This window comes from Anomaloglossus baeobatrachus, chromosome 5 (genome assembly GCF_048569485.1).
Source record: "Anomaloglossus baeobatrachus isolate aAnoBae1 chromosome 5, aAnoBae1.hap1, whole genome shotgun sequence".
NCBI lineage: Eukaryota > Metazoa > Chordata > Amphibia > Anura > Aromobatidae > Anomaloglossus > Anomaloglossus baeobatrachus.
Genome location: NC_134357.1, coordinates 317576175 through 317591802, shown reverse-complemented (window position 1 = coordinate 317591802; position 15628 = coordinate 317576175). Strand labels below are relative to the sequence as shown.

The window sequence follows — 15628 nt, the reverse complement described above, 5'->3', positions numbered from 1 at the left end:
CACCACATCATGACCAGACCATATAGTGACTGAATAATACCACCATTAAAAAATCCCTGGCTACAAAGCTTGAGGGTACACTTTTCCCCATTCGGCTACTTATGAGGATTTCTGTGAACTGTAAACCACACCGCCAATAAATACGCTCTGCAGTACCCACAGAACACCGCCTGAGGGCAGCAGTTGATTTTGACGGAAGCCTTCGCGATAGATACTTGGTGCTTATGGTCATGTGACTTGCTCGCACCGCCCACTGTCATCTCGCAGCTTGTTGCTAGGTGGAGTGACGTCACAGACTCTCAGTGACAGCCTCTCGCTGGGCTTCTTTTCCGGAACGGACCGGGGTCAGTGTAATCCGCTGTAATCCACCGTCACCGAGCGGACGGGGAGGTCGTGAGTAACGGGAGCACTCCGTGGAGCCCCTGCCCCGTCACTACAGCCTGATTCTGGGCCCCTCCGTGGTCGATGGACAGCGGGAACTGATGGTGAAAAGTGCTCTGGGGGTCAGCGGCTGATCGTGGGCAGTTGGAGCGGGTCTGAGCGGTGTCATGGAGCTGAGGGTCGGGAATCGGTACCGGCTGGGACGGAAAATTGGCAGCGGCTCATTTGGAGACATTTACTTGGGTAAGAAACAAGACAAGGACGGAAGAAAAGGGAGGAGTGGGGGGGGGGGTTGTCGGGCTCTATTGTGAACAGTGGGGGCTGTTGTCGGGGTTGGGGGAGGGGACTGTGTGGAGAGGGTGGTGTGGGGCCCAGTGTGTTGGCCATTTCAGGGGTCTCCTCCCTCCCCCTGTCTGACATGTATCTGTGGCCTGTCATCACTGGCAGGCCTCCATTGTGGGCTGCCGGCCCTATCCTCTATACTGTGGGGGGCTATGTTGGGCTTTGTGGTCGCTGATCATCACCTTGGAGGGCTGATGGCTGTCGGATGGGGGAGGTATGAGGAAATTGGGGCACAATCTGGCCCTGGGGTGGCACACACCCTGTATGATCTGGAAGTTGACTCCTCTGGTCCAGGAAATGGCCGAGGTATAGGGGTCCTCACCCTGTGTGCTGGCTGGTCAGCGACTGGTGGTGGTCCTCGTGCCCAGAGCGGTCTCTGAAGTGTGTAAATAAGGTATTTTTGGATCTTGGTGGGTGTCTGTCACCGATGCCCAGTGTTCACCTATGAAAGCCCCTGTTGGCAGGCCTGAAAGCTAGATTGGCACCTGTCGAGCTGTGGACGGCTCCTGAAGTTGGCCGGATTTTGGCCGCCCCCCACCTACCTCCTATAGATGGCTCCTGATTATGAAACATGTCACTTTCAGGAAGTTGTGGCCATATTTTGGCTTCTGCACAAGCCTGGCTTTGTGTGCGGAGATGGCACGCACTTCCTGCAGGCGAAAGCTGGGGGCGTTGATGTACGGTAAAGATCCCCCTGGCTGACCGAGGGCCTGCTCACAAAATACTAAAGGGGCTACTAATGTGGGCCTCGTGTAATGTTTGCAGATGATTAAAAAATGGCGGCTCCTCTCAGATCCCCGTTGGTTTTCGTTTACAAGGCTGAAGTTGTGTCTAAAACCCATGATCAATGCGCCTCCAATCACGGGGCTCGGCGGTCTTGTGCCGCCTGCTTGCCAGTGACTGGCTGCAGCGTTCACGTTTGTAGACAGGCCACCATTGGTCTGGAGTAGGAGTGGCTATACCAGGAAATTGCTACTTTTGTTATTTATAGAGGTTGTCCTGGCAAAATTTTAAAATTTTACTGATTTGTTAAAAAATAGCAAATGAAAAGTGTTGCTGACCTACCGGCACTTACCGGAGTCCAGTGCAGGCTGCTCTGTGTTTACACCGGGAGGGAGATGTCACTGTTGGGACCTGTGATTGGCCGACCATGGTCAGGTGACTTCAGCAGCGTGTCATCGGTGGTGCCAGTGAAGATATGCTACAGGTCACCAGTGACACCCCGCTGAAGTCACCTGACTGGTGCAGCCAATCACAGCTCCCAACTGTGACGTCTCCCTCCCGGTGTAATCACAGAGTGACCTGCCTTAGATCCCAGTAAGTGTAAGTCAGGGTCAAGTCATTTGTTTTTTGTGACTTGATATGTTAAAAAATAATTTTGCCCTGACAGCCCCTTATACACATCACCTGATTGTAGCCCAATTTGTGGGGTTTTTGTTGGCTTTTTTTTGTTTTTTTTCTTGACACCACATGTATCCTTTTAAAGGCAACATAAAAAAAATGACTCTGCAGGTATGGGTTAATAGTGTTCTGAACCTGCCGCATTGAGATCACTGCTGCCTGGAGAAAAAGAACTTTATTCCTCCTGGCAGCCTCGGGCTTTGTCATAGAAGCGGGGCCTCTGTCACCGCTCTGTACATAGTGAGCGGCAGCTGTAACCATACCCCCGGCACTAACTGGCAGCCGTCTCTAATGCTGAGCCGTCAGTCATGCCAGGGCATGGAGACAGCTGCCACTCACTGTTGACAGTGACGCCCTGGAAACACAGTAGCCTGGGAGAGCTGCTCTGTGGACCTGATGTCAACAACAAAATCCCCATCTCTAGTAGTCCGTGACCACACTGAGCCGGTGACAATCGGGATGGGCGGGTGATTAGGAACTGCCTGTCTGTTATTTCTTACTCCAATTAGTTAAAATAAAACAGTCCCAAATAACCCCTTGAAGACTCCTGGTAAACGATGGGAGAATGGATTTACATGACTCTGGTCCATCAGCCTGGTCAGAAATGCGTGACCACTGGATGGGAGGCCTGAAAATCTGGCATTCTTGGCTCTTCTTTTGATTACTTGGGCTAGTTAATCATAGGAAGAGTCAGCAGATTGCAGGCCTCCCATCCAGCGGTCAGGAGATTGCAGGCCTCCCATCCAGCGGTCAGGAGATTGCAGGCCTCCCATCCAGCGGTCAGGAGATTGCAGGCCTCCCATCCAGCGGTCAGGAGATTGCAGGCCTCCCATCCAGCGGTCAGGAGATTGCAGGCCTCCCATCCAGCGGTCAGGAGATTGCAGGCCTCCCATCCAGCGGTCAGGAGATTGCAGGCCTCCCATCCAGCGGTCACGGATTACTGATCAGGCTGATGGACCAGAGTCCTGAGAATCCATCCCATCTCTACTCCCACTGTTTGTGGTTCCTGCCAGTACTATGAGCAATGATGTTCCAGAAGTCCTCAGATTGCTACAACCAATCACTGACCTTGGTGTATTGTACATGTATAGCATGGAACTGCTGAGACTAGTGATTGGTTGCAGCAGTCAGGTGACTAATGAATGGATGTCATTACTTAAGTACTGCTGGGAGCAGCATCCGAGGATTTAAAGGGAACCTGTCAGCAGAAATTTTGCCCTAAACCTAAAAGTTTCCCCTTCTGCATCTTCTGGGCTGCATTCTAGTAAGGTTCCTATAGTTATTCTGCCCCCTTTTAGATCAAAATAAATAGTTTTATAAAGTGGTTCCTTTTCAGTTTGAAAATCTTGTTAATGGTACATGGGGGCGGGCTGTCTGTTGTCCGTTACTGTCCCTCCTGCCGCTTTAGGCCGTCCCCCCAACGCTCATTTACATACCTCAGGACGCCTCTCAGTGCGTCCCATGTCTTGCGCATGCGCTGTGCCACTGTAGCGGGACTATGCACAGTGTGACCGCTGGTGACGTGTTGCGCAGGCACGAGATTATGGGCAGTGCTCTGATTGTCATCAGCAAGCTCCCGCCCATAATCTCGTGCCCGCGCTTTCCCCTCTGCCTCCACCATTCTGCGCATGCCCTGGCCAGATGACCAGATGATCGTTGGTCTCCTGCTCCGCTCCTCCCATCTATTTCCTGCTCCAGGGCTAGATGGGAAAGAGGTGACGTCGGGTCATCTGGCCAGAGCATGCGCAGAATGGTGGAGGCAGAGGGGAAAGCGCAGGCACGAGATTATGGGCGGGAGCTTGCTGATGACAATCACAGCATTGCCCATAATCTCGTGCCTGCGCAACACGTCACCAGCGGTCACACTGTGCATAGTCCCGCTACAGTGGCACGGCGCACTGGGCGGCGTCCTGAGGTATGTAAATGAGCGTTGGGGGGACGGCCTGAAGCGGCAGGAGGGACAGTAACGGACAACAGACAGCCCGCCCCCATGTACCATTTAACAAGATTTTCAAACTGAAAGGTACCACTTTATAAACTATTTATTTTGATCTAAAAGGGGGCAGAATAACTAGAGGAACCTTACTAGAATGCAGCCCAGGAGCTGCAGAAGGGGAAACGTTTAGGTTTAGGGCAACATTTCTACTGACAGGTTCCCTTTAAGGGCTAGTTTAGCACAATTGCCTACTTTATATAAAGTCCCATTAATGGCCTCTGTGTTGGATGTACTGGGGAAATCTCTAGGAGGAGGCCTGCATCAGTGGGATGTGTTGCACCATTTTTAGGGAATAACGTGGACATTGGCACCATAAGTCAGGTAGGTATACAGCGTACATGTGTAATGTCTGCTGGATCAGTACAGTCCGTATATCGCTTTGAGAAGATTTCCAGTTCCAATTAAGGAGGCGGCTTTATCTCGGCCCTTGTACTCGTTTTCTGAGTAGTTGGACGGTTTGGTGCCTGCCGTATATACACTGCAGTTCTTGGCCTTTTTTCCACTGCTCAAAGCCACCATTAGCTACACCCTTCTGCAGTCAGTTCATAACCAGTTGATTCAGGCTCCTGAAATTAGGGAAGTGGTAATGATTCATGCTTGGGATACAAGGCGGCGTTTGTATCTGCGGCTGTGTGCCCTAGAAACGACACATGGACTCTCGGGCTTATCTAGTGTCGTCACAACCTGGAGAATCGCATCCTGCTTGTTGGCTAATGATATCCTTTCTGTTTCAGGCACTGACATTGCCGCAGCCGAGGAAGTTGCCATCAAATTGGAATGTGTAAAAACAAAGCATCCCCAGCTCCATATTGAGAGCAAGATCTATAAGATGATGCAAGGCGGAGGTGAGCGGGAGATATGGAGGGATATAACACAAGGATGCGGCAGCCACAAGACACCATAGGGGTTCCTCACCTAGGGTAGACACACTTGCTGCATAGATGACCTCTGGCTCCATTCTGCACATTTTTACTTAAAATCAATATTGTAAAACCTCTTTAATCATCCTGTCATATGTCCTAACTCTTCCTAATAATCAGTTTTCTAATCTTCGCCTATGTCTGTGTGTGCTATATTCCTCTGTTGTGATGCAGCAAGGCTACGTCCGATCTGGGGACCGGAATCGGATGAAATGATCATGGAACATTATTGGTGGTCCTATGGCTTCCTCGCTATGAGTGATGGCAGTCTGAGCATCGGTGCTCAGGGTAGACTTCACTCTCCTCCTCTGCCTGGATACTACTGTAGCATTGTATTGCCATCCCTTTGGCTGACGAGCACTGCGATGTGCTGCTGATCGTTAGAAAGCATATCGCGATATCGCGTGGCTTGTCACCTGAAAGGACTGTAATTCCAAGCTTAAGGCTGCTTTCACACTTCCGTCTTTTTCCCTCAGTCACAATCCATCGCTTTGAGAAAAAACTGAATCCTGCAAAATGATTAGCAGGATTCAGTTTTTCCCCATAGACTTGTATTAACGACGGATTGCGACTGATGGGCTTACACTGCATATGAATCAGTCGTGGAATGACTTATCAGTCGGAAGCAACGCATAGTATAACTTTTTTATTTTGTGTGCGTTGAAAAAAACGGACAGCAACAGATCCGTCGTCGTCCGTTGTGTGTTATAATGGAAGCCTATGGGTGTCGGAATCCGTCAAATGACATGTTCCGGTGACCGATCCGTCCTTTAGCAACCGAGCATGCTCAGATGTGTGAAATCTTCCCTGCTAACAAAAATTCTCTCCCTCTCCCCGAGGTTCATATATTTCAATGGAAAATAACCTTTACCAGGTAAAAACAAAATATAGTACAATGGATCCGTTTTTAAACAGGATCCGTCGCATCAGTCACAAAACGGATTGTGACCAATGGAAAAAGATGGAAGTGTGAAAGGAGCCTCAGCAGGATCGCGGCAGAAGAGGAGAGGGTGCCTGATCTGAACGTGGTCATGCATGGTACATGCCCACGATCAGTGTTCACCACATTTTGGATGCAGCATGCTTCAGCTGCATCCAAAATGCTGCGATGTCCAGTAGAAGCATAGTGGATGGGATTTATAGAAATCTTGTGCCCACTTTCCTTGTTTTCCCGCAGCAAACACTGACCTGCGGTGTGGCTTTCCAGACTGCAGCATGTCAGTTGTTTGCTGCGGAATTGCAAGTGTCCTCCATAGGGAGAACACAAGCGAGCAACTGCAGCACACCGAACCCTGGTCGTGAGCACGAGCAGCTGTGATCTCCTGTGTAGGAGACTCGCGGCCTCGCAGGTCAGGACCCACTGAGTCCAGGATGCCAAAGATCTGAATTGCTAGCGCTCCAAAGCATCTTCAGGGTCCAGGCAGAAGAGGAGAGTGACGTTTGATCTGAGCATGCATGCTCAGGCTGCTGCCTCTCACTGAGAGGTAGCTGTGGCGCCCCTGGACTATCAGGTCGTCACAGGGTACTGCACAAGCTGCCCTTCTGTGCAGAATTCCACCTCCCTCTTGGTTCTGGGTCCCTACTTAAGTGGTGTTGCCTCCAACAGCAAATCAAAATCCTAGAGACACCCTGCACCACACCCACCTAACACACCAGTGGACGGCTTGAGAGGAATAGTCGCCCACCTGGGGGGTCAGGCAGGGGAGGTGAGGAAGTGTAGAGGGTAGAGTCTGTCTGTGAGTGGAGAAGGAGGTGAAGTAGCTCTCGATCTGAGAGGAGCGCAGAGGAAGTCGGGAGTGGGACTCCCGAATTACTGCCCAAGTTGCAGATGGTGGTCTGGGCCTAGAGAAGTCGGACCCCCGGTCTCAGGGGATTATGGCGAGGTGCTCGGACCCGTCGAGGTCGACGGCCGGCAGCCTGGCCCTGTCACCGGTCCGGGACCGAAGTCACGACTGGGTACACAGACCCTAGGTCGGGGAGTAGCTTCAGGCAACCTGACAATTCACCTGAGGAGAACGGAGCCTTCACGATCCGTTCCCACCTGCTCCAGAATAGGGACATTAGTGCAACTTTCCAACTAAAACGGTCCAGAAAATCCCAAGCGTGAGCCCTGAGAGCAAGCTCCCTTACTTAGCTATAGTAGGGAGCGTGGCCCAGCTAGTTCCAAGCTACCGGCATAAAGAATTGAAGTCTACACTAAATTCCAGGAGACAGGTCACGGATCACCAGGCAGCACCACTTGGGGACGGGACCCGGACGAGCTCCCCTCAGCGGTACCCAGAGACTTGGTTTACCCGGTTGTCTGTGTCTGCTAATGAACTGAGTGAGTACAAGAGTGACCCCTTCATCCCCACGGCACTACCTCCTTCACAGAGTCCCAGGGCATCCCCTTCTAACACCTTGCTGCCACGTTCCATCATCCCCAGGTACTCCCACCAGCAGTGGTGGTACTCCTAATAACCACACACCACGGGTGGTGTCACATACTATAACTCCCCTGTAAATACCCCCCCTTTTTCATTCGAGTGGCCGCAAGACCCCCGGGTCTGGAGACCCTCGAGCCACAGCGAACCCGGATCCGAGCAGCTCGGCTGCTTCCACGGGGGCGGTACATAGCCCCACCTATCGCGTGCGCTCCTCATTTCGTCAGATTCCGGTCCCCAGAAAAGTAGTATTAGCTGCATCACAACAGTTTACAGAAGCAGGGCAGGTAATAGAAGTATATTGGAAAACTGATAATTAGGGAGTTTAATTAGTAGTGGGGAAAACCTCTTTACCAAATTAATGCAAACACATTACTCTCCAGTGTAATTCTCCCTTTTTTTCTATTTTCTTATTTTGCTTCCTTCTCTGAAATGTTGGTTTCTTCCTGTTCTCTGGTAGCATCTTGTCCCATGTGACCAGGAGTGTATGGCAGTCTGCTGCTATCGCCTCCTCTCCGGTCTTCCTCCAACCTGCTGAGGAAGTAGTCCATGACTCGGTGATGTCACCAAGTTCTATCTACAGTTTTCTGCTCTCGTTCGTCCCTGTTTCTTACATCTACTCATTACTATCATTACCATATAGTATTGACTGTTACTGTTAAATCACTACCCAGCATAAGCAGCGAAGCTACTGAGCATGTGCATCCACCACTGACGGTATACCTACACATCAGACACGAGAACTAGCACCGGGCACTATCACAGATGAAAATGTAATGTCTTCAAAAGCGCACGCTCTTTTTAAATGATGTATAATGTGAACATGCTTCTTTTGAATCATTTTCGAGGCAACCCCTTTAATCATCTTGTTTGCTATCCAGTGGGAATCCCAACTATAAAGTGGTGTGGTGCTGAAGGTGACTACAATGTCATGGTCATGGAGTTGTTGGGACCAAGCCTTGAAGATCTCTTCAATTTTTGCTCCAGAAAATTTAGCTTGAAAACCGTGCTGCTACTTGCTGACCAGATGGTAAGTCACGAGGTGCCAAGCAGTCATTTCTGTAGTGTACTATAAATGTTAAAGAACTGACCATCACTGCCAAAAATCTGACAAGTGTGAACAGGTGCAAGACTAGAATCCAGTATAATCAAAAAAATGAGCTGCACTCTGAGATGCTAGAACATGCAGACATTGAATGGAGGAATTTGGAACTGCAATACTGCTATTAAAACTGTTTTAAAAAAAAAAAAATTGACCAATTCTTGAGAGCCTAAAAGCCAGCGACAAGGTGTATCTTTGTTAGGACCGTAACCTAATATGCCTCTGTCTAAGCTAAAAGCATACAATTTTATTGTCAGGATCCAGCTTAAATTGAAAAAGCCTTCGGATGATGGGAGGAGTGCTCAGCCAGAGAGTATTTCTGACCTGTTACCTCCATGCTGCATTTTCTTCTTTACAGGAGCCATCTTTTAAGGCTAGAGCTACATACCAACTTTACCAGACAAAGATTACACTGCATTGTAGCAGAAGTGGCGCAGTGTAGGGAATGGGGACACATTGTCACCCACAGGGTATATACCAAGCAAGTCATTAAGGGAACCTGTCAGGTGCAATATAAATTATGCACCCAGAACCACGAGCAGTTCTGGGAGCATATTAGTGATTTCTGACTAACAGTCCCTGTAATAAACAAATCTTTAGAAAAAGTATTTCTAAAGATCGTTTATTAAATGCTAATGAGGCCAGCAACTAGTCACAAAGGCGTTACTTCCCTTGGCTAGTCGGCCCACTTAGCATGTCAGCACTTCCGGTCATGCGCACTATACCTCACTGAACCCAGGAAGCTTACATCTGGTATCAGTTTAGTGCGCACGATTGAAAGTCCCAGGAACTCCGGATCATACGCAGTGAGCATCCATCCTCCGCTGGCCACCTTCAAGAGTGAGGTATGTGCGGCATCACTGCGCGTTCATTAGCATGTTAGTAGGCCCACAGGGGTGTGCTACCATGCTATGTGCACCGACCAGCCAAGGGAAGTAATGCTCTGGCGACTAGCCTCTGGCCTCATCTTTAGAAACACTTTTTCTAAAGATCTCTTTATCTATGCTAGTGTATACAGGGACAGTTAGGCAGGGATTAGCAATATGCACCAAGAACTGCTCGTGGATCTGGGTGTATATTGCACCTGACAGGTTCTCGTTAAGGCCTACTGGTTCTGACTTCTTGTGATACCCTGCAGTTCTGTGTGATCAAATATCTGAAGGGATGTCACAGTGTAGGTGGATCATCCTTATTCTCATTTGCACATGGAAACACAAGAAACATTGGAAGGACACTGAAATGGAGAAGATACAGATTAGATAGTAGAAAAAACCTTTCTTTATCGTTCCTTTGGGAGACCCAGACCATGGGTGTTTAGCTTCTGCCTCCGGAGGACACACAAAGTACTACACTTAAAAGTGTAGCTCCTCCCTCTGAGCTTATACACCCCCTGGTAGCCAGTCCTAGCCAGTTTATCGCTTTGTGTCAGGAGGCATACATCCACACATGCATTCTCATCTGATTTGTTTGACTTTTGGAAAGAGTTTGAAGAAAAGCGGGTCCATGTCTGGACTCCCGGCATGTCCCTTCTCACCCCACTGTGTCGGCGGTGTTGTTAAGGTTGATTTACAAGGCTGCAGCCTTACATGCCGCGCTCCTTCACCATCCCTTCTGGGCTCTGGCTTGAAGTGGGAGCCAGCACGGTCTCCATGCCTGGCAGGAGTCCGGTCTCCATCAACAGCCCCTTGAGGATTCTGTTGGACCGGAGCACTCATCCCCAGGGACATGGCCCTGCGTCTCAGCAGCTAAGTACCTGAGACGTTTATGTTGGGGGTCCCGGTTCTTTATTGTAAGGGGAGAGTATGCTGTATGTGATTGTTTTAACTTTTCCGGCGGGTTCTCTAGCTTTTGCCTGAGAACCGCGCCGATGGTGCCTGCTTGTCGGCCTCGCCGCTTAAATTTAGGCCCGGCTTCGCCGGGGGCCTAGTTTCATTTTCCTGCCCTCGCATGTCACTCATGCAGAGGGACAGGTTCGGCTCCTCCCGGCGGCCGTTCTACACAGGGGAGGGACACTCCCCACTGCTGGGGCGTCCCTCCTTCCCTGCAGGTCTCTATAGCCCTCCAGTTCCCGCTCTTTTTATAGGAACGCCCCCTCTCTTCGCTCCGGCGGCCATTTCTCAGGCAGAGTTCACTCTGCTCTGGGACATCCTGCATTCTGCATCTCTGCTGAGGTGCTGCGACTGGGGGACCGGGCTTCGGGATCTGGAGGGCACACAACACCGCGCTCAGCGGTCTGGTAAGCCACAGCCGGTCTCCGGTTGTGGACCTCTGTATATTCTCCCTGGGGTTCATTCTCTGCAAAGCCCCCACTCCAGCAGCATGTCTCACACAAGGAGCAAGGCTCCAAAGCTTTATTCTGCATGCACTGCATGTAAGCTCCTGCTGCCTGAGCCGAGCATTTATCCACACTGTGATGGTTGCTCTAACTTGGCGGTGCCACAGCCTGGAGTCTCACCCCCAGTGGTCTCTCAGGCTGCTGCTGCACCTGTGACTGAACCCCCGGCCTGGGTAGAGTCCTTTTCTAGGTCCATATCCCAGTCATTTGCTGAGTCCATGGGACTTTTGTCCAGGACTTTGAATATGCATCAGCCTCCCTCACAGGGTGCCTCTAATACTCTTGACAGAGGACTCCTATCCTCTGACCTCCGTCCATCGGAGCTCACGGAGGATTCATCATCTGATCCCAGACCCCGTCCTTCTAAGAGAAGGCGCAGGGTTTCCTCCCCCTCCCCATCCCACGGCTCTGTCTCAAGAGCTGACTCTCAAGATGAGGAGGATGCCCTCACTGGGGGCTCGGAGGCTATGTATCCCATCGATTTCTCTGAGGGTGACTCAGATCTTAGTGATTTGATTGCTTCTATTAATTCTGTGCTGGATCTCAATCCGCCAGTATCAGAGGAGCAACTCTCTTTGGCAGAAAAGCATCAGTTTACCTCGCCTAAGAGAGTGAAGAGTGTGTTCTTTAACCACTCCAGTTTTCAGACCGCTGTGACCAAACCCAGGGCCTGCCCTGACAAACGCTTTCCAAAGCGTGGTTCTGATGACCGGTTTCCATTTCCACCTGAGGTGGTCAAGGAGTGGTCTCACTCCCCAAAGGTAGACCCTCCGGTGTCTAGGCTCTCGGCCCGGACCGTTGTGTCGGTGGCTGACGGCACCTCACTTAAGGATTCCACTGACCGTCAGATTGACCTTCTGGCCAAATCTGTGTATGAAGCTGCGGGGGCCGCGTTTTCCCCGACTTTTGCAGCAGTGTGGGCTCTCAAAGCCATCTCTGCTTCTCTAGAGGAGATGCATTCCCTCACCAAGGAATCTATGCCTGAGATGGTTACCTTAACTGCTCAGGCTTCAGCTTTTTCATCTTATGCCATGTCTGCCATGCTAGAGGCTGCTCACCGCACTGCGGTGGCTTCAGCTAATTCTCTTGTTATCCGCAGGATTTTGTGGCTTCGAGAGTGGAAGGCAGATGCTTCTTCCAAGAAGTTTCTTGCTGGGCTCCCTTTTGCTGGTTCACGGCTGTTTGGTGAACAGCTGGATGAAATCATTAAAGAAGCTACTGGCGGGAAGAGTACTTCCATGCCACAAACCAAGACCAGGAAACCCGCCCAGGGTAGGAATCAATCGAGGTTTCGTTCCTTTCGTTCCTCCAATTGGTCATCCTCTAAGCCTTCCGCCTCGTCCGCTAACTCAGCCAAGGATCAGAAATCCAACTGGCGCCCAAAAGCGCGTCCGCAGAAGACCGCAGGAGGTTCTGCCACTAAGGCGGCTTCCTCATGACTCTCTGCCCGCTCCAGCCACGTCATTAGTCGGTGGCAGGCTCTCCCACTTTGGCGACGCTTGGTTAAAGCAAGTCTCCGATCAGTGGGTGAGAGACATCATATCTCACGGCTACAGGATAGAATGCTCTTATAGCCCTCCAAACAGATTTTTTCTCTGAACTCCCCCCTGCTCCAAGGCCGCCGCCTTCTCGCAGGCCGTGGCGTCCTTGCAGGCAAACGGAGTGATTGTCCCAGTTCCCGCTCAGAAACGGTTCAGAGGTTTTTACTCAAATCTCTTCCTAGTTCCAAAAAAGGACGGTACCTTCCGGCCCATCCTGGATCTCAAGCTTCTCAACAAGCATGTCCGGGTGCGGCATTTTCGCATGGAGTCTCTGCGATCAGTCATTGCCTCTATGACCCAAGTGGAGTTCCTGGCGTCATCGACATCAGAGATGCCTATCTACATGTGCCAATCGCAGTGTCACATCAGCGTTGGTTACGTTTTGCGATAGGAGAGGATCATTTCCAATTCGTGGCTCTCCCCTTCGGGTTAGCCATGGCCCCTCGGGTATTCACCAAGGTCATGGCGGCAGTGATTGCGGTCCTGCACCTCCAGGGGTTAGCAGTGCTTCCTTCTCTGGACGACCACCTGGTCAAGGGTACATCCAGCGCAGACTGTCAGCGGAGTGTTTCGCTCACTCTCGCCACTCTAGCCCAATTCGGGTGGCTTGTCAATCTTCCCAAGTCCACCCTGACTCCGACCCAGAGTCTCACGTACCTAGGGATGCAGTTCGAGACTTTACGGGCACTTGTGAAGTTGCCCTTAATCAAACAGCAGTCTCTCCGGCTAGCGGTGCGCTCTCTCCTGAGGCCCCGCCGTTCTTCCCTCAGGCGCCTGATGCAGGTGCTGGGTCAAATGGTGGCCTCCACGGAGGCGGTTCCCTTTGCCCAGTTCCATCTGCGTCCTCTGCAGCTGGACATTCTCCGCTGTTGGGACAAGCGCCCTTCCTCCTTACAGAGGTTAGTGGCTCTGTCACTACGGACCAGGAGCTCTCTTCAGTGGTGGCTTCGACCCCTCTCCCTGTCCCAAGGGCGCTCCTTCCTGACTCCGTCCTGGGTGATTCTCACCACGGATGCCAGCCTATCCGGCTGGGGAGCGGTACATCTCCACCACAGAGCACAGGGCACTTGGACTCCGTCCGAGTCAGCCCTTTCAATCAATGTGCTGGAAACCAGAGCTGTGCTTCTAGCTCTCCTAGCCTTTCACCACCTGTTGGCGGGCAGGCACATTCGAGTCCAGTCAGACAACGCGACAGCGGTTGCCTACATCAATCACCAAGGCGGGACACGCAGCCGCCTGGCAATGTTGGAGGTCCAACGCATTCTTCAATGGGCGGAGGACTCCAAGTCCACCATATCCGCAGTCCACATCCCTGGCGTAGAAAACTGGGAGGCAGATTATCTCAGCCGTCAATTTGTGGACGGTGGCGAGTGGTCCCTGCACCCGGCAGTGTTTCAGTCAATCTGCCGCAAGTGGGGCACTCCGGACGTGGACCTAATGGCATCCCGTCACAACAACAAGGTTCCGATTTACGTGGCTCGCTCCCACGATCCTCAGGCCTTCGCCGCAGACGCTCTGGTTCAAGACTGGTCCCAGTTTCGTCTGTCCTACGTGTTTCCCCCTCTAGCTCTCTTACCCAGAGTCCTGCGCAAGATCAGAATGGAGGGCCGTCGAGTCATCCTCATTGCACCGGACTGGCCCAGGCGAGCTTGGTATCCGGACCTGCTCCAACTGTCCGTGGAGATGCCGTGGCATCTTCCGGACCGTCCAGACCTGCTCTCGCAAGTTCCGTTTTTCCGCCCGAATTCTGCGGCACTCAAATTGACGGCGTGGCTCTTGAGTCCTGGATTTTGACGGCTTCTGGTATTCCTCCTGAAGTCATCTCCACTATGACTCGGGCCCGTAAGTCTTCCTCCGTCAAGATCTATCACAGGACTTGGAAAATTTTCCTGTCCTGGTGTCGCTCTTCCGGCCATTCTCCTTGGCCATTCTCGTTGCCGACCCTTCTGTCTTTTTTACAGTCCGGTCTGCAGCTAGGACTGTCCCTCAACTCTCTCAAGGGACAAGTCTCAGCTCTATCAGTGCTGTTCCAGCGGCGTCTCGCCCGGCTGGCTCAGGTCCGCACCTTCATGCAAGGTGCGTCTCACATCATTCCGCCTTATCGGCGGCCCTTGGATCCCTGGGACCTTAACTTGGTCCTCACGGTATTGCAAAAACCCCCTTTCGAGCCCCTTAGGGAGGTTTCTTTGTATCGTCTTTCTCAAAAGGTGGCCTTTCTAGTTGCCATAACTTCTCTCAGGAGAGTCTCTGATTTGGCTGCGCTCTCCTCAGAGTCACCTTTTTTGGTTTTTCACCAAGACAAGGTAGTTCTCCGTCCGACCCCGGACTTTCTTCCTAAGGTGATCTCTCCCTTCCACCTTAACCAGGATATTTCCTTGCCTTCCTTCTGTCCGGCCCCTGTTCATCGCTTTGAGAAAGCGCTGCATACTCTAGATCTGGTGCGTGCTCTCCGGATTTATGTGTCTCGCACCGCTGCGCTTAGGCGGTGCACCTCTCTTTTTGTGCTAACCACAGGGCGGCGCAAGGGTTTCTCTGCTTCTAAGCCGACCTTGGCCCGTTGGATTAGATCGACCATTTCGGACGCCTACCAGAGTACTCAGGTGCCTCCCCCGACGGGGATCAAAGCACACTCGACCAGAGCTGTCGGTGCCACTTGGGCTTTTAGGCACTAGGCTACGGCTCAACAAGTCTGTCATGCTGCCACTTGGACTAGCCTGCATACCTTTTCGAAGCACTACCAAGTGCATGCTCATGCTTCGGCAGATGCGAGCTTGGGCAGACTCATCCTTCAGGCGGCTGTCGCCCACTTGTGAAGTTAGGCTCCGCCTACTTCTCAGTATTTCTGTTTATTCCCACCCAGGGACAGCTTTGGAACGTCCCATGGTCTGGGTCTCCCAAAGGAACGATAAAGAAAAAGAGAATTTTGTTACTTACCGTAAATTCTTTTTCTTATAGTTCCGTATTGGGAGACCCAGCACCCTCCCTGTTGCCTGTTGGCAATTTTCTTGTTCCGTGTGTTATCACCGGCTGTTGTCGTGGACAGAGTCTCCGGTTGTTCCGGTTCTTACTCGGTTCTACTTGTGGGTGGCTATTCTCCTTCAGCTTTTGCACTAAACTGGCTAGGACTGGCTACCAGGGGGTGTATAAGCTCAGAGGGAGGAGCTACACTTTTAAGTGTAGTACTTTG

General features: G+C 51.5%; 1 protein-coding gene across 3 annotated transcripts in view; it reads left to right on the top strand.

Moving 5' to 3' along the window:
• Positions 1–283: 283 nt before the first annotated feature.
• The window catches only part of CSNK1D (casein kinase 1 delta), a 113597-nt gene continuing 98252 nt past the window's right edge, over positions 284–15628 (top strand). For all 3 annotated transcript variants that reach the window (XM_075349743.1, XM_075349740.1, XM_075349741.1), the window contains exons 1-3: positions 284–624; positions 4855–4965; positions 8345–8493. In XM_075349743.1, the coding sequence (XP_075205858.1) occupies positions 549–624; positions 4855–4965; positions 8345–8493 (336 nt within the window). In that variant the 5' untranslated portion in view covers positions 284–548. The remainder of the gene's footprint in view (positions 625–4854; positions 4966–8344; positions 8494–15628) is intronic.